This window comes from Dromiciops gliroides, chromosome 4, assembly GCF_019393635.1.
Source record: "Dromiciops gliroides isolate mDroGli1 chromosome 4, mDroGli1.pri, whole genome shotgun sequence".
In the NCBI taxonomy this organism is placed as follows: domain Eukaryota; kingdom Metazoa; phylum Chordata; class Mammalia; order Microbiotheria; family Microbiotheriidae; genus Dromiciops; species Dromiciops gliroides.
This window is the reverse complement of record NC_057864.1, coordinates 238,964,816-238,983,093: the sequence shown is the minus strand read 5'-3', so window position 1 is coordinate 238,983,093 and position 18,278 is coordinate 238,964,816. Positions and strand designations below refer to the sequence as shown.

The 18,278-nt window shown below is 41.9% G+C and overlaps 1 protein-coding gene across 1 annotated transcript; it reads left to right on the top strand.

Moving 5' to 3' along the window:
- The first annotated feature begins 951 nt into the window (after nucleotides 1-951).
- On the top strand, nucleotides 952-16,157 carry MUC21 (mucin 21, cell surface associated). Its single transcript, XM_044003359.1, has 3 exons — nucleotides 952-3,189; nucleotides 11,118-11,232; nucleotides 15,589-16,157. Exons 1-3 carry the CDS (start codon nucleotides 952-954, stop codon nucleotides 16,155-16,157), a joined length of 2,922 nt encoding a protein of 973 aa, XP_043859294.1.
- The last annotated feature ends 2,121 nt before the right edge of the window (nucleotides 16,158-18,278 follow it).

Here is an 18,278-nt window from a genome sequence, read left to right as displayed (position 1 = left end):
AGCCCTTTCCCAAGCCAACAGTGATCAGTATGTCTTCTATAATCCTCAGAATACCTCTATCCCAACATACCACCATGTTAGCCCCAAATTTGATCTAATTTCAGTCTTTTTGTTGGTTTCAATTCTGTCCTGACCTCTAAACCAATCTGAAACAATCTGAATGTCTGAACCCTGCTCATTTAGTCCTAATTCTCGTGTCAGTTCCCATCTCCCCAAGGGAACTTTGTACCCTGATTGGTGAGGCACACTGGTCCTAGATTGGAAGAGATGTGGCAGGAAGATACAGATATGGGGACACAGAATATATGGGAGAGTAGAAGTTGGAGTGAAGAAAGCAGGAACTGTGGGTGTATAAGTCCCTGAGAGGAGTGAGAAGTATACCTCACAGTATTATTGTGAGGAAAGCCTTTGTACTTTCTAAGATTAGAGTGCTTTTAAGATTCAAACTACTGATGATGAATGATTGATGATTGATGATGATCACCACCACCACATGCTGATAACCCCTTGGACCTTATGCCTCATTGTACCAGAGAAGACATAGGGACTGAACTGGACCTTGCTTTCCATGACTCTTGATCTTTGGAGATCATAGGTCTGGAACTAGAAGGGACCACAGAAGCCAACTAGTCCAACATTCTCAGTGTACAGATGAGAAAACTGAGGCCTATGGAAGTTAAGTGACTTACTGAAGACCATACAGGTTAGCAGGTCTCTAATGCCAGAGCCAGTGGTCTTTCAATCAGATTTTTGTATTTGGTCTGATAATTGTTCATGAAATCAGTAGGTCTAGGGCCTGTAATGGCATGTAGTACACAAAGAAGTACATATTGGAGAACTCCAGAATCTCCTTTTTATACTTGTCTTCCTACAGGTGACTCAACCTCAACTTCTGTAACAAGTTCTATGTCATTAAGCTCTACATCTATTTCCAGCTCCCCAACCTTTACTATGGGATCCACAGCCTCTACTACAAGCTCCACATCTATTTCCAGCTCCCCAACCTCTACTATGAGCTCCACATCTATTTCCAGCTCCCCAACTTCTACTATGGGATCCACAGCCCCTACTACAAGCTCCACATCTATTTCCAGCTCCCCAGTCTCTACTATAAGCACCACATCTATTTCCAGATCCCCAACCTCTACTCTGAGCTCCACATCTACTTCCAGCTCCCCAACCTCTACTATGGGATCCACAGCCTCTACTACAAGCACCATATCTATTTCCAGCTCCCCAACCTCTACTATGAGCTCCACATCTACTTCCAGCTCCCTAACCTCTACTATGGGATCCACAGCCCCTACTACAAGCTCCACATCTATTTCTAGCTCCCCAGCCTCCACTACAAGCTCCACATCTATTTCCAGCTCCCCAACCTCTACTATGGGATCCACAACCCCTACTACAAGCTCCACATCTATTTCCAGCTCCCCAGTCTCTACTATAAGCACCACATCTATTTCCAGATCCCCAACCTCTACTCTGAGCTCCACATCTACTTCCAGCTCCCCAACCTCTACTATGGGATCCACAGCCTCTACTACAAGCACCATATCTATTTCCAGCTCCCCAACCTCTAATATGAGCTCCACATCTACTTCCAGCTCCCCAACCTCTACTATGGGATCCACAGCCTCCACTATAAGCTCCACATCTATTTCCAGCTCCCCAGCCTCCACTATAAGCTCTACACCTATTTCCAGCTCCCCAAACTCTACTATGGGATCCACAGCCCCTACTACAAGCTCCACATCTATTTCCAGCTCCCCAGTCTCTACTACAAGCTCCACATCTATTTCCAGCTCCCCAACCTCTACTCTGAGCTCCACATCTACTTCCAGCTCCCCAACCTCTACTATGGGATCCACAACCCCTACTACAAGCTCCACATCTATTTCCAGCTCCCCAGTCTCTACTATAAGCACCACATCTATTTCCAGATCCCCAACCTCTACTCTGAGCTCCACATCTATTTCTAGCTCCCCAGCCTCCACTATAAGCTCCACATCTATTTCCAGCTCCCCAACCTCTACTATGGGATCCACAGCCCCTACTACAAGCTCCACATCTATCTCCAGCTCCCCAGTCTCTACTACAAGCTCCACATCTATTTCCAGCTCCCCAACCTCTACTCTGAGCTCCACATCTATTTCCAGCTCCCCAACCTCTACTATGGGATCCACAGCCTCTACTACAAGCTCCACATCTATTTCCAGCTCCCCAGTCTCTACTACAAGCTCCACATCTATTTCCAGCTCCCCAACCTCTACTCTGAGCTCCACATCTATTTCCAGCTCCCCAACCTCTACTATGGGATCCACAGCCTCTACTACAAGCTCCACATCTATTTCCAGCTCCCCAGCCTCCATTACAAGCTCCACATCTATTTCCAGCTCCCCAACCTCTACTATGGGATCCACAGCCCCTACTATAAGCTCCACATCTATTTCCAGTTCCCCAACCTCTACTATGGGATCCACAGCCCCTACTACAAGCTCCACATCTATTTCCAGCTCCCCAATCTCTACTACAAGCTCCACATCTATTTCTAGCTCCCCAACCTCTACTCAGAGCTCCACATCTACTTCCAGCTCCCCAACCTCTACTATGGGATCCACAGCCCCTACTACAAGCTCCACATCTATTTCCAGCTCCCCAACCTCTACTATGGGATCCACAGCCTCTACTACAAGCTCCACATCTATTTCTAGCTCCCCAACCTCTACTATGGGATCCACAGCCTCTACTACAAGCTCCACATCTATTTCCAGCTCCCCAGCCTCCACTACAAGCTCCACATCTATTTCCAGCTCCCCAACCTCTACTATGGGATCCACAGCCCCTACTACAAGCTCCACATCTATTTCCAGCTCCCCAGCCTCTACTATTGGCTCTACAATCTCTACTACTGGTCACACAACCCCTTCTACAGCTTCTGTAACATCTATCCCTTACTCTACCATCTCTACTCTTGAATCTACTACCATTGGAACAGGCTCCATGACCTCTACTAAGGACTCTTCAACTAGAACAGGCTCTCCAACTACTGGGAGAATCTCCAGTACAAGCAGCAGTGCCCCACCAGTGAGACCTGCTCAGCCCCTGAAACCCTGGGCTATTGCTCTCATCTCTGTTGCCACAATTATTGGGGTTGTGGGTGCTGGCATTGGATTCTTCTTCTGTTTTGTAAGTGTTCAAGTCCTGGAGAACAAGGGTGGGAGGATTTTTGTGGCTGTGGGAAAATAAAGAAGATGTAGGGAATAGAGCATGAAAACAAGAAATGGAGAACGCTTTTTAGAAAAACAGTGAAATATGATAATGTATATAGAAGATCTGAAAAACTACAATATGTGAGTTTATAATTGTTACTACCATACTATTGTGATAGTAATAACAATTAGAAAAGGAATGCCTAGAAAGTCAGGGAACATCCTGAAAGCAGTGGACCAACCAGTCTGGCAGTTCAGACCTGGATTCTAATTCTGCCTCTGTTATTTGTTGATTGTAACCTTACACAAGTCATTTCCCTTCTCTTGCCTTTAGTTTCCTTATTCCTTTAATGAGGAGATTGGACTATATGACTAATTATATGTATGGTCCCTTCTAGCTCTAACTTCTATGAGTTTGTGATTCTATGCTGTATTCTAGGACTAAGAAGGGAGGAGAAGGGGTAAAGGAGTTAGGGGAGAGGCTGGGAGAGGATCATAGGAGAATTCAGCTCTGAAACCCATTACTTTCTTATGTTTTAGAGAAATATTCTGCACATGAGAAATCCCATCCCCACAGCTGTTTATCGTCCTCATGGCCTCACCTTTGGCCTGGACCATGGAGTAAATGGATGGAACCATGGACTTCGACCCAGATGGGGCCATAATTGGTTCTGGAGGAGACAAGCAGGCACATCAGCCATGGAGATGAGTGGGAGACAAAATGGGCCCTGATCCTCAAAAAGCCCATGGCCCTTAAGTGGCAGGTCAGCTGGCTTCAGGAAGAAGTGGCGACTTCAAACAAGAAAGCTTCCTTCTGCCTAACTCAAGTTGGTGGGTCCTTCTTGCTAGCACTCCTGGGCCTCATATGCCTCTCACCCTGAAAGACCATGTTTAAACTCTTTCTGTGATGATATCCAATCTAAAAATAAATATACTTATATTTAGAAGTTGGACTTTTTTAGAAAGAACTAAGAAAGGACACGCTTTCAAATCTTATCTACATTAACACTTTCTTAAATCTAGACAATCAAGAGGACAATAAGTTAAGCCCTGGTTTGTAACATTTGCTGATTTCCAAAGTGTAAATGCTCAGACTGGAAATTACAATTGGCTCTATTCAAACAGGCCTGCCACTGGGCCATCTACCTGCCTTTATAGAGAGTGAGGAGGTACACTTAACCTCACTTAGCCTTGATTTCCTCATATTTAAAATGGGGTCCCTACATCTACAGGGTTGTTGTGAGAATCTAACAAGATTCTCATACGTAAAGCATTTTTGCAAACCTTAAAGTCCTATATAAGTACTAGCTAATATGATTATTATAGATCAATCCATTTTTATACCATAGTACATAAGCTAAAAAAAAAAAACTGAAAGAAGTAGAAACATTTAAGTACACATTTGTCACTTTTACCACTAAATTCAACAACTCTTACACATTATTTACACGTTTCATCTTCCTTTCTATTTTAAAGAAATCCTCTTTCATTTATAGAGGGCTGCTCCTGGACTTAGTTTCTACTCCTTCTTAGTAAGACTCTATTAGGCTTTGGGGCAGCTAGGTGGCGCAGTGGATAAAGCACTGGCCCTGGATTCAGGAGGACCTGAGTTCAAATCTGGCTTCAGACACTTACTAGCTGTGTGACCCTGGGCAAGTCACTTAACCCCAATTGTCCTGCAAAAAAAAAAAAAGACTCTCTTAGGCTTTAAGGATACCAAAAAATTTGACTTGCGGGACTTTGCAGTACAAGACTAATAAGAGGAGGGGCAGCTACATGGCTCCATGGATAAAGCACCAGCCCTGGATTCAGGAGGACCTGAATTCAAATCCGACCTTAGACACTTGACACTAGCTGTGTGACCCTGGGCAAGTCACTTAACCCTAATTGCCTTACACACACAAAAAAAATAATAGGAGGAATGGTGGAGGCATGAATTCAACAAGGGGATAAATGTGTTCTCACTTCATGAGTGGGATATGCCCAAGGAGCAATCTATAAGATATAGCTCACCAACACCCAGCTGTTCTAAGGGATGATCTAGAAACATTCCTTTGTCCATGAGAGACCATTTTAGTTTCAATGACATTATTAAGGAGCCCAACAGTAGAACTACAGTGGTGGTTAGAAGTAAGCATGTAGGTCTAGACTCATAATGGTTAGTGCAGTTTATAGTTGAATAGTGACTATGGTTTCACCATTGCTACTGTTTTCCTCCACAATAGCCTGATGGAACAGCATGAGGCTAAGGAGAAACATGTGTGATTGTTAGAGAACTAATGGGTGATGGGTGGGAAGGGGAGAGACTGGAAAGGACTGATGTCCCTCACATCTTAATTTTTTTTTTTTTTTGGTGAGGCAATTGGGGTTAAGTGACTTGCCCAGGGCCACACAGCTAGTAAGTAGCAAGTGTCTGAGGCCAGATTTGAACTCAGGTCCTCCTGATTCCAGGGCCAGTACTCTAGCCACTGCACCACCTAGCTGTCCCCTATCCCTCACATCTTAAAGATGGGGGCAAGAGGAAACGGGGTGGGATTCTTATCTGTCTCTTCTTCATCACTCTACCTTATAAGAACTACCTGCTACACATTGCCACATTTGTTTTAAGACCTCTAAAGAAGAGAAAACCTCTCTGAGACAGCCCATTGAACTTTTGGATAACTATAATCATAAGGAAACTTTTCTTTATATCCAGCAAAAATCTGTTTCTCTACAAATTCCAACAACTGCTGCTAGTTTTCCCCCTCTATGGCAAGCAAAACAAGTCTAATCCCCTTTCCTAATGAAATCCATTTAAATTCTTTAAATCAACTATTAAACCCCTTCTCTTTCCTGCATTAGTCTTCTGTAGGCTAAACATTCCCAATTCCTTCAACTTATGCTAAGATGGAATGGTATCTAGTTCTTTCACCAACCTGTTTGCCCTCCTCTGGTCACACTTCAGCTTGTCAATAACCTTAAAATGTGGTGCCTTGGGGGCAGCTAGGTGGTGCAGTGGATAAAGTACCAGCCTTGGATTCAGGAGGACCTGAGTTCAAATCCAGCCTCAGACACTTGATGCTTACTAGCTGTGTGACCCTGGGCAAGTCACTTAACCATCATTGCCCTGCAAAAAAAAAGAAAGGAAGAAAGAAAGGAAGGAAGGAAGAAAGAAAGAAAGAAAGAAAGAAAGAAAGAAAGAAAGAAAGAAAGAAAGAAAGAAAGAAAGAAAGAAAGAAAGAAAGAAAGAAAAAGAAAAATGTGGTGTCTTGGATATGGTCTTAAATGTAATTAGCTCCCTCATTCTGGACATGATGACTCTTTTAATGAAAGCTAGATTAAAATGAACTTTGGGAACTGTGTTATGTTATCTATTAACATCTCTAAGTCCTTTCCACATGAACTCTTTTTTAGCCTTACTTCTCCATCTTGTGCTTATGAAGTTGATTTTTGTTTTGTTTTGTTTTAGTGAGGCAATTAGGGTTAAGTGACTTGCCCAGGGTCACACAGCTAGTAAGTGTCAAGTGTCTGAGGCCAGATTTGAACTCAGGTACTCCTGAATCCAGGGCCGGTGCTTTAACCACTGCACCATCTAGCTGCCCCTGAAGTTGATTTTTTAAGACCCAACTGTAGTGTTATTTAGCACATGTTTCTTTGCTTCATTTCTGTGAAATTTTCGATCTTGGAAATCTTGAGAGATAAACAGATTAATGAATCCGAGAAATGGCGGAGCCCTTAGGTGTGGAAGGATTTCTAGCTCTTTTCTTTGTCCTTGAGAGAAACTTCCTGTCTGCCAATGAGGGGGCTGGAACCACTGCAGTGAAATTGAAGCTCCAAATGCACAAAGGCTGATGGCAGCAAACTTAGGGAGATGGAACCCCTGTGGGGCAACCCATGCAACTATCTGCTGTGTCTGAATTTTGGCAGGGCAGGAAAGCTGAAGCTGGACTTTGGAGAGACACAGAAGCAGAAAAGCAGATTGAGAGTTGGTTCAGAGGTTCAGAGCCTGCCATCCAAAGCTCTGGAGTGGTGTGTCAAAAGAGATTGCCCATCTATGCTGTCCTTGCCTTACTGTATAATTTCCAGCATTTAAAGCAGGCACTCTGGACACATGAACCACTGTTTCCTTCTCTATGAACTATGGGCTGTTTGGGAATTTTCTCCAGACATCAGAAAGAAGAAAGGTTTAGTTAGAATGAGTTGAGGGATATGATTTTAAGTAGAGGCTGCACACATGGGCAATGTATAACAATTTTCTTTGCATTTTTGTTACAATTATTTTTTCAATTTTTAAACATTTTTATTTAAAGTTTTGAGTTCCAAATTCTATCCCTCCCTCCTTCCCTGCCCTCCCTTCATCCCTAAGATGGTAAGCAATCAGATATAGGTTATACATATGCAATTATGTAAGACATTTCCATATTAGCCATTTTGTACAAGAAGACCTGAATAGAAGAAAAAAGGAAGTGAAAAATAGCATGCTCCAGTCTGTGTTCAATCAATATCAAAATTTCTCTGGAGGCAGATAATATGCTTCATCATTAGTCCTTTGGGATTGACTTAGATCATTGTATTGCTGAGAATAACTAAATCATTTACAATTCTTCATAAAATAATATTGCTATTACTATGTACAATGTTCTCCTGGTTCTGTTCATTTCACTATTCATCAGTTCATGTAAGTCTTTCCAGGCTTTTCAGAAATCATCCTGCTTATCTTTTTTTTTTTTAATTTTTGCATGAGGGTTAAGTGACTTGCCCAGGGTCACATAGCTAGTAAGTGTCAAGTGTCTGAGACTGGATTTGAATTTAGGTCCTCCTGACTCCAGGGCCAGAGCTTTAACCACTGTGCCACCTAGCTGCCCTATCATTTCTTATAAGACAATAATATTCCATCACAATTAAACTACAGTTTGTCTAGCCATTCTCCAATTGATGGGAATCCTTTGATTTACAATTCTTAACCACGATGAAAAGAGCTGCTATAAATATTTTTGCATATGTGGGTCCTTTTCCCTTTTTTATGATATCTTTGGGATATAGACCTAGCAGTGGTATTTCTGGATCAAAGGGTATGCACAGTCTTATAGCCTTTGAGCATAGTTCCATATTGCTCTCCAGAATGGTTGGATCAGTTCACAACTCCACCAACAGTAGATTAGTGTCCCAGTTTTCCCACATCCAACATTTTCCTTTTTTGTCATATTAACCACTCTTATAGGTGTCAGGTGATACCTCAGAGTTGTTTTAATTTGCATTTCTCTGATCAATAGTGATTTTTTTCTACAACTATTAAACAATGTGTCTATAGTCAGTTGAATGATCATATCCCATGAGTGGCGGTAGGCTTGCTGATTGAGAGAAGAAAGCCCAAAGATGGGTAGGGATGGTAAAATTTTCAAGCAATGTTTTATCATTGCTAATCTGAATTCAGAACCTGGCCAAGGCTGCTTTCGGAAATCATTCAGTTCAGTAGTGATGAGAGGGGGAGCAAGCTGAGCATTTGCAGGTTGCATAGCATATACTGGCCAGTGTGGATGCTACAGCTTTTTAGAAAGGCTATTCTGCTCTAGCCCCATGGCAACTCTAAAGGGACCACTTGACAGCTGGCCTGAATTTAATGCCATTTGTTGGGCAACTCCCTTTTGAGTGACACTCAGCCTTCTTATAGTAGGCTTAAGGAAGTCAGCACAGGAGTTCATGTGGGCTGCTTACACAAGTATATTGCCCAGGTGTAAGATAAGGTACATACCATCGCATGTAGGCTACATCTTCATCATATTTACATTTATCTTATTTCTTCTTATTTCTTTAGGGCCAGTGTTCTAGACTATTTATACCTTTTGGGATTCTTATCCTGTAATCTAAAACTTTAGCAACCCTTTACAAATCTGGGGGCATCGGTATATCTTGAATCTATAAAATATTTCATGGCTAGGAAACTTTCTGAGAGCAGAAATTAGGCAAGTTCTTGCTTCCAGTCTCTCTCCTTTCCAGTCAACCCTCCACAAGCTGCCAAATTGATATTACTGAAACAAAGATCTGGCATGTCACTCTGCCTATGAAAAAAAAATCTTTAGTGGCTCCCTATTGCCTCTAAGATAAAATACAATATCCTCAGCCTGACATTTAAAGGCCTCCATAATTGGGCATGCCTTCCCTTTCCAGTCTGGCCTGATAGCTGTTCCCCATACATGGCACTCTTTTTCACACCTAGTCCCCCATGCCTGGAATGTTCTCCCTCCCTCCTCACGGCCACCTCTTAGAATTCTAGGTATGACTTCCTACATAAAACTTTTTCTGATTCTACATTACTCTCTATTCCTCTGGAAACCACTCTGTATTACTTTATATATAATTTATACTTGTTTATATACAGACTACCCTTCTGGGCTACAGGGAAAGGAATGTTTCTTTTTTTATCATCATATCCCCTTGCCCAGAATAGTGCCCATCCCCTAACAGACAATTAGTAAATGTTTATTGATGTGAATTGAACATTTAGTCTAGAGACTAGAAAACGAAATACATATACAAAGGGGGCAAGGGGCAGGGATGATAGTTGTCTTCAAGGACTTAATTGGATAAAAATATTTGCTAGTCCAAGTCTAAAGTCAGATCACTGGGGTGCTTCCCTTCGAAAAGCCACTGAGCCAGATCTTACTCAACACAATAGCCATTCTTACTCAAAAGCAGTCAGGTACAATCCCCAGCGCCCCAGAAACCACGTCAAAGAGACCCACAACTGGCACTGATCTTGGCACCACTTAATCCTATGTGGGAGTCTTCCAACATGGGAAAGTGGAGATCATTGCTAACAATCAAGGAAACAGGACCACCCCAAGCTATGCCACCTTCACCAACACAGAACATTTAATTGGTGAGGCTACAAAGAATCAAGTTGCAATGAGCCCCACCAACACAGTCTTTGATGCCAAATATCTTATTGGTTGGAGATTTGATGATGCAGTTGTACTGTCACACATGAAGCATTCTATGAAAAACAAAACAACAACAATAACAAAAAAAAACACAAACAAAAAAGGGTCGGGGTGGGGGGAAGACAGCTAGGTGGCACAGTGGATAAAGCATTGCTCCTGGGCTCAGGAGGACCCGAGTTCAAATCCGACCTCAGACACTTGACACACTAGCTGTGTGACTCTGGGCAAGTCACTTAACCCTCATTGCCCCTCAAAAACAAAACAAAACAAAGAAATGCATTCTGTTTAAAATCAGCACCATTAAAAAATCAATCCATTAAGCTTTATTTTTCTGGTCCAAAAATTCAAATAATTTTTAATCCATTGACCAGTCCTACTGATCATGTAGCCCACATCTCTCTATTTTGTCCAAAAGGCTAACATGAAGAAATTTGTCAAAGGTTTTTCTAAAGTCTATGTAAATGAAATATTAGGATAGTAACTCTCTCAAAATAGAAAATAAGGTTATTCTAACTTGATTTAATAAAGCTATATTGGCCCCCAGAGGTCACTGCTTCCCCTTTCTAAATATTCATAAACTATCTATTTAAGAATACATTCTAGAATTTTGCCAATAATCAAAGTCTGTTCTATTCTTACTGTCTTGTAACTTGCAGACCACTCTCTTCCCTTTTTCAAAAATTCAGGACATTTTCCTTTCTCCACTCCTTTATAGTCTTCCCAATTATCCATGATTTACAAAAATCCCTGATAGTGATTTACTAATACAATGTATGAATTCTTTCAGTATCCAAGGATGTGTTTCCTCTGAAACACCTAACTTTAATTCATGAAGGGCAGCTACTTTTACTTTCTCCTTTCTTAAGTTGGGTTTCAACCAGTTAACCACTTTTGTTCCATCTTTCCCAATCCAGAGGTCATCCATTTTCCACCATCATAACAATGTAGCATCAAAGAACTTTCATTTGTCTCATCTGTGTGGCAGGCGGTGGCCATGGTCCTGACTTCAGGGAATTCCTGGTCCCATAAGAAGACACAGTCCCTGCTCTCAGAAAGCTACCTGACCAAGAAGCCACCATGTGGTTCTGGGGACACAGAAAGTACTAAATAAAAATCATTCTACAAAGATAAGGATTAATAGTAAGGTTTGGTAGTTAGACCATTCACAGATCATGGGTGAGAACATTTTGGGGGCTGAAAATGGGAATAGTTCCAGATCAGACAAGCCTGATGGTTTGTTTTTTGTTTTTGTTTTTAAGCCTGATGTTTTATAACTACTCAATCTTACCTGACAAATCCAGGAAGACTTCCTGTAACAGGTGGCATTATGAGCTATTCACAAGATGGAATGGAGGCAGTTTAAAGGTTTGGGTATGGATGATTGTATGGGTAGCTGGGTGGCAGTTACTATTCTAGCTACCTTAAGTGGTTTGGGAAGCAACATGTGAAAAAAAAAGAAAGAAAAACTTTTTCTGATACCAAAACCCTGCCTCCCTCTTTTTGGAGATCAAGGTGTTTTTCCTTTCAACAATAAATTTTCTTTTCTTTATCTCCTAGGATAGGAGCAAGGCTAAAGGAGGTATGATCTTGATGGGTGGTCTGATCCAATTCAACCCCACCCAATAAGTATTTATTTATTTATATTGTTTTAATCACATTTTGTTTTTGCATTTCTGGCTTTTCCCAATATTCTTCCCAATACATTCCCAGTTTCCTCTTCTCTGTCCTTGAAAGTCATCCCTTATAACAAATAATTTTAGGGGCCAGCTAAGGTGGCGGAGTGGATAAAGCACCAGCCTTGGATTCAGGAGGATCTGAGTTCAAATGCAGCCTCAGACACTTGACACTTACCAGCTGTGTGACCCTGGGCAAGTCATTTAACCCTCATTGCCCCCCCCCCCCCGCCAAAAAACACTAACTGAATGAATGAATGATTTTTTTTTTTGGCAAGGCAATTGGGGTTAAGTGACTTGCCTAGGTCACACAGCTAGTAAGTGTTAAGTGTCTGAGGCCGGATTTGAACTCAGGTCCTCATGACTCCAGGGCCAGTGCTTTATCCACTGGGTCACCTAGCTGTCCCATGAATATTTTTAAAAGGAAAAAAAATAGTTTAGGAAAACTAACCAAGACATTGACAGAGTCTGACATTAAATATTCCATACCTTGAAGCCTCCCACTTCTACAAAGAAGGAAGGGAAGTGCTAGATTCAAAAAAACAATTGTCTAGATTCAAGAAAGCAATGGATAAAATGTTAATAATGCAGAATAAACTTAAAAGTGTGTCATGCATGCTTTTTTTTTTTTCTTCTAGTGATCCAGTTTACCAGCATACTCCTACCTTGGAATGACTCTAGAGATCTGGTCCTTAGCCCCCTAACTCTCCAGGAATCCAGAACCTCCCATCCTGAGAAGTGAGTCACTTATATCTAGAACAGGTTTTTGGTCAAGCCTGTGGTTCAGATGCTAATTCCTCTTCACACTGACAATTTTGATCCCCTTATGACTACACACCTCTGTTCCTCCCCCCTGAGCCCATGACCTACCTTTTACAACTATATCTCACCTCTTCTTCTTCTGTTCTGCCACACCCCTTGTTGGCTCCTTCAGCCTTTGAATGATAGAGAGCAATGGTCTGGGGCTGTCCCTCCCTAGAAAAGGAAGGACCCAGGAAGCCTGGTCTTTCCTGGTCCAGCAACAACTATAAATGTTGTGGGTAAAAGACAAAAGGAGAATAAAGAAAAGGAGGGGCAAAAAAAAAAAAAGCCTGGGAATATCAGCTCTCAAGACCCAGGTTTCCTGACTCCCAGCCCCAGAAGATTTTATTGAGATGAGAAGACCAAAAATCTCCCCCTCAATCTTCCTGCTGCTACTTCTCAGCTTCCTGAGAGAGGGTGAGTGAAATTATTTCAGAGGAAAGTGTGTAGAAGACAATGATCTAGGAGAAGGGTATGAATCCCTAGAAGAGGTATCTCTCTCTATAGGCAGGCAGGGCAGACCCTTGGCAATCAGGTTTCATAGGTAAGGTTGATCTTGGGCACTTGGAACTTCCCCTTGATGGCTTTCTCCCCTCCATGAAGCCCCTTGCTGTGTTTCCATACTTTCTTCCCTCTCCCCTATCAAATCCTACTTTCAGGAAAACATCTGATGAGTTACCCCTCCCATGGGTAGGTGCATTTTAAATATGATATTTCCTTATGAAATGAAAGTTTTTTGGTGCTCTTAGAAGAATCTGAGGGGCAGCTAGGTGACTCAGTGGAAAGAGCACTAGCCCTGGAGTCAAGGAGGACCTGAGTTCAAATCTGGCCTCAGGCACTTGAGGGTCATTGTGTGACCCTAGGCAAGTCACTTGACCCCAATTGCCTCACCAAAAAAAAAGAAGAAGAATCTGAGATATCAGGAATTAGTGTGAGGGGAGGGGGAGGCAGAGACATGGAGATAAGGGAACATATTCTGAGAGGCCTTTAGTGGCCTTGCAATTAGTTGGGGTAGGCAGCCCCCTACTGTGCCTTTGCCCAAGGTTGGCCCTCAAATCTGCCTCCCCAGTTCTCAATTCCTTTTTTCCTAGGAAAATGATTCATATTCTCTCTCCATTCTTTCTAATTCAGTGCTCCCTCAATTTTGACCCTACCTTCACCACCTTAATTATTCATCCTACCTTAATACTGATTCTACCTGTATCCTGAATCAAATGCCCCTCTCATTACTCTCACCTCCCCCCAAAATTTGACCCTAGGTCTCATACTTCGCTCTGATTTAGACCTTGGCCTGAATAATAGAATATGCTACATCCATTCACCAGAGAGAGAGGGCCATTACCAATCCCACTTAACAGAATACAAGTCTAAGGAGTTGGAGTTACAGTGATTGGTTTCCAGGTGGGGAACAGGGCTTTAGGGAGGGGAGGGCTTTGGAGACAGATCTCTTATTTCCACTGGAGAAGACCAGGTGTTAGAAAGGACAGAATGAGGTCCTCAGGTGTCCTTGTTTCCTCAGGAACCAGTTTAAAAAATGAATGAAGCTATATAATAATAGCAACTACTTCTCAGGGTTGTTGTTAAGATCGAATGAGGTGAGGGCAACTAGGTGGCACAGTGGATAAAGCACTGGCTTTGGATTCAGGAGGACCTGAGTTCAAATCTAGCCTCAGACACTTGACACTTAACTAGCTGTGTGACCCTGGGCAAGTCACTAAATCCTCATTGCCCTGTTGGGGGCGGGGCGGAGACCAAATGAGGTAATATCTGTAAAGTGCTTAGCACAGTGCCTGACACAGGGTAATATAGAAATGTTACCTATTATTATTCAAGCAAGTCACTTATTAGGGTATGTTTAATTCCAAAGGGAAATTTCAGGCCCTCCAAATGGGCAAGGAAAAGAGGGGGCAATTAGAGAAAAGGGCTTTAGGGCAGAGGATACTACATACTGTGTCTCAGTCCTCAGAGGGAGGAGATACATCCTGGAACCTGGATTCCATAGAGGTTCCCATGTCTCTCCTCATAATTTCATACATTAATGTTTGAGACACTTGGGTTCTTTGTCTTTTCCACAACAGGATAGTTCATTCCTTCATAGTGGTCCTGGCTTTATGTAGAGATGGAAAACCAATCCTATCCACCTACCCCTTTGTTCCCACTTTGACTCAGACATTACTAGGTAGGGAACTAATTAGAAGCCACTAAGTATTGTTCCCATTTCTTGACTTCATAATCAGGAAAGAGATTATAGTAGTTTAATACAAATAGCTGATTTTAAAATAGTGTGGCTTTCAAGGTTCAGGAGCACAAGAGGTCAGGAAAAGGGATAGGGAAAAGGGAAGTATGCAGTCTGGCAACATTCTATCACTAGGAAATTTAAAGATGCTTCATGTGGGAACTGGATTTCTGAGTCCTCTAGCTCTCATTGTTGGGTGTCAGAAGATTCCCTCTGGACAAGTTTTCTAAGAAGTAAATCCTAAAGACCTGGTAATTCTTTTTTTTTTTTTTTTGGCGGGGCAATGGGGGTTAAGTGACTTGCCCAGGGTCACATAGCCAGTAAGTATCAAGTGTCTGCGGCCGGATTTGAACTCAGGTACTCCTGAATCCAGGGCCGGTGCTTTATCCACTGCGCCACCTAGCTGCCCCTGGTAATTCTTATCTCAAGAAAATCAAAGCTTTGCCAGGAAGCATTGCTAAGGAGGGATGGGATTATAGAAACAGATGTTAAGTTGAGCAGGCAAAGGGATTTTTCTTTTAAAAGAGACCTTTCTTGAGTAGAAAGTAGTCAAATAGTGAAAGCCCATGAAGTACCAGTGAAGAATGCATAATAAGAATAATGATGATGATAACTATAAACTCCTAGCATTTATATAGCACTTATGATGTTCCAGGCACTGTGCTGAGCACTTTATCAATACTAAATTATAAAAAGTATTATTGTCATTTAAAAATTGCATATTTAATGATATTTCTTGTAAGTAGGAACTAGCCAAAGTACTGAGATCCCAATACCTACCGAGTACCCAGGAACCACCACTGAAGAATACACCACTGAAGAAGACGCCACTGAAGAATATACCACTGAAGAAGACACCACTGAAGAATATGCCACTGAAGAATACACCACTGAGGTCCCAGGAACCACCACTGAAGAATACACCACTGAGGTCTCAGGGACCATCACTGAAGAATATACCACAGAGGAATATACCAATGAGGTCCCAGGGACCACCACTGAGGAAAATACCACTGAAGAATACACCACTGAAGAATATACCACTGAGGAATACACCACTGAGGTCTCAGGGACCACCACTGAAGAATATACCACAGAGGAATATACCACTGAGGTCCCAGGAACCACCACTGAAGAATATACCACTGAGGAATACACCACTGAGGTCCCAGGGACCACCACTGAGAATCCAAGGACCATGGCTAAACCTACAGGCTTCCTGAAGCCCTGGCAAATCATCCTCATTTCTCTAGCCGTTGCTGCACTTACAGTTGGACTCTGTGTTGGACTTGGCTTTTTTCTGGTGAGTGCCTAGGGCCCTGGGATAGGAAAGGAATAAAAAGAGATGAAGAGAAAATTAAGTGATGTGTTAGGTGTGTGGAGTCATTATCAGGACTTGAGGTGCCAGTGAGGAAAGAAACCTGACACAGAAGTCATTTTGCAGAGAGATAGATAGGGAAACCAAAACAGAGAGATGGAGGCAGAGAGGAAAACAGCTCACTAGGGATAGAGAGAGGGGGGAAATGAGTCATAAAAAAAGAACACACAAAAAGAATAGAAAGAGGTTGAATGAGACAGTGAGACAGAACTAAACAGAGTGAAATATGAATAGCTACAAATTAGAGCTGTTAAGAACCAGAGAGAAAAACATGACAAAACATTTCATGTGAAATTGGGATACGGGTTCAGGTAGTGAATTAGAGAACTATGTTTCTTGTAGGAAAATGGAAACTTTGGATACTTATAAATAGTATAAGTATTTTAAATATATATATTTTTTAATTAGTTTATTATGTTTAATATTTATTAGTGTGATTTTTACAAACTAAGTAATAGGAAGATTTCTATGGAAAGTTATTTGTAGCAGCCACTTGCTAGCTATATGTTATTCTGAAAAGGATTACATGTGGCCCTCTTAAATTCTATCCCCAGGCCTCAGTAGAGCCACATAGTTTTTCTAATGCTTCCCAAAGACAAAGGCAGCTTTCCCCAAAGACCCTTCAGTTTGGTGGTAGAAGATAGGACTTTGAATCTCAGCTTGTTGACATTAGATTTTGTCACTTTTGTCTTCTATTAAAAGGGGAAAGGTGACAGGGCTAGACATGAAAGTAGGATGATGATTTAAGAGGGATGAGGAATTGTCATTCAAATGTGATGTGGACTCATACTTGTGGGTTCCATACAGTGAACAGACATGACCTGTGGTTCAGTGGAAAGTAAACTTGGATTCACTGGATCTTCATTTGAACTTCAGTTCTGCCATTTTGCTTCCTATGTGACCTTTGGCAAGTCACTTACACACTCTGGGGCTCAGTTTCCTCATCCATAGAATGAGCAGGCTGGAGTAGATGGTCTCTGAAGTCCCTCCCAGCTCTGTATCTATGAGATTCCTTTCAACTCTGAGATTCTATAACTCTAGAAGAATGAATGAAACATGTTCCTATGGGTTAAGCACCATGAAATCAAATTCAGTGCTCTTTAGGGAAGGATGTTTCACTTTCTTTCTAGGCAAAGTCAGAAGGATTGTTTAGCTGAGCTGAAGCATAGGTCACCCTGAGTGGAGGGTCAAAGTCAATAGGCAAGAGCAGGATAAGAGGGTATCTAGAAGAGAGAGGTACCTCTCTTCCTTTCCCTCCTCTTTTCCTTCTGAGTAATTGCATTAACTAGTTGTCAGCCTTTATGTCACAAATGGCCTCTAATGCAAGGGATACATTGTCTATTTGTGTCGACTTCCTGAATTGAAAGTTACTTTGTTAGTTTAAGAATGCAAACATGTATTATGTGAAACATGATTTGCTCATGAAATGAAAAACATCCTCCTTTCTTCCCATTCTTACCCCCTAAACTGGTGATTGATCATAGACCATGGTTGAATTCATCAATAGTATCTGGTGAATTTTTAAAAATGATTCACATCTCCCTTGAGGTGTCCTGATAAAACGTCTAGAAACTTCCTTGACCAGATTAATATGTTAAAATATGCTGAGTCCACAGTGGGAACTGTGAGCATAACTGCTTTCCAAGCAGTTGGTCTGGATTCATTTTTCAGTTAAGATACAGAATTCAGGTTGTGCTGTGGGCCCAGTATGGAAGAAGATGACAATGGGCCATCTTCAAGAACTAGCAATAATGAGGAAGATATATGAGCTAAGCCTCACAAAGAATGATAAAAGGATGATGAATCAGGTCCCAGGCTTCATAAGCTTCAGAAAAAAAAACAGAGAAAAGATATATGACTTATTGTTTTGTTTTTGTTTTTGTGAGGCAATTGGGGTTAAGCGACTTACTCAGGGTCACACAGCTAGTGTCAAGTGTCTGAGGCTGGATTTGAACTCAAGTCCTCCTGAATCCAGGGCCGGTGCTCTATCCACTGCACAACCTAGCTGCCCCAGATATATGACTTATTGATAGGTATGGCAAAGGTCAAAAGATTTCT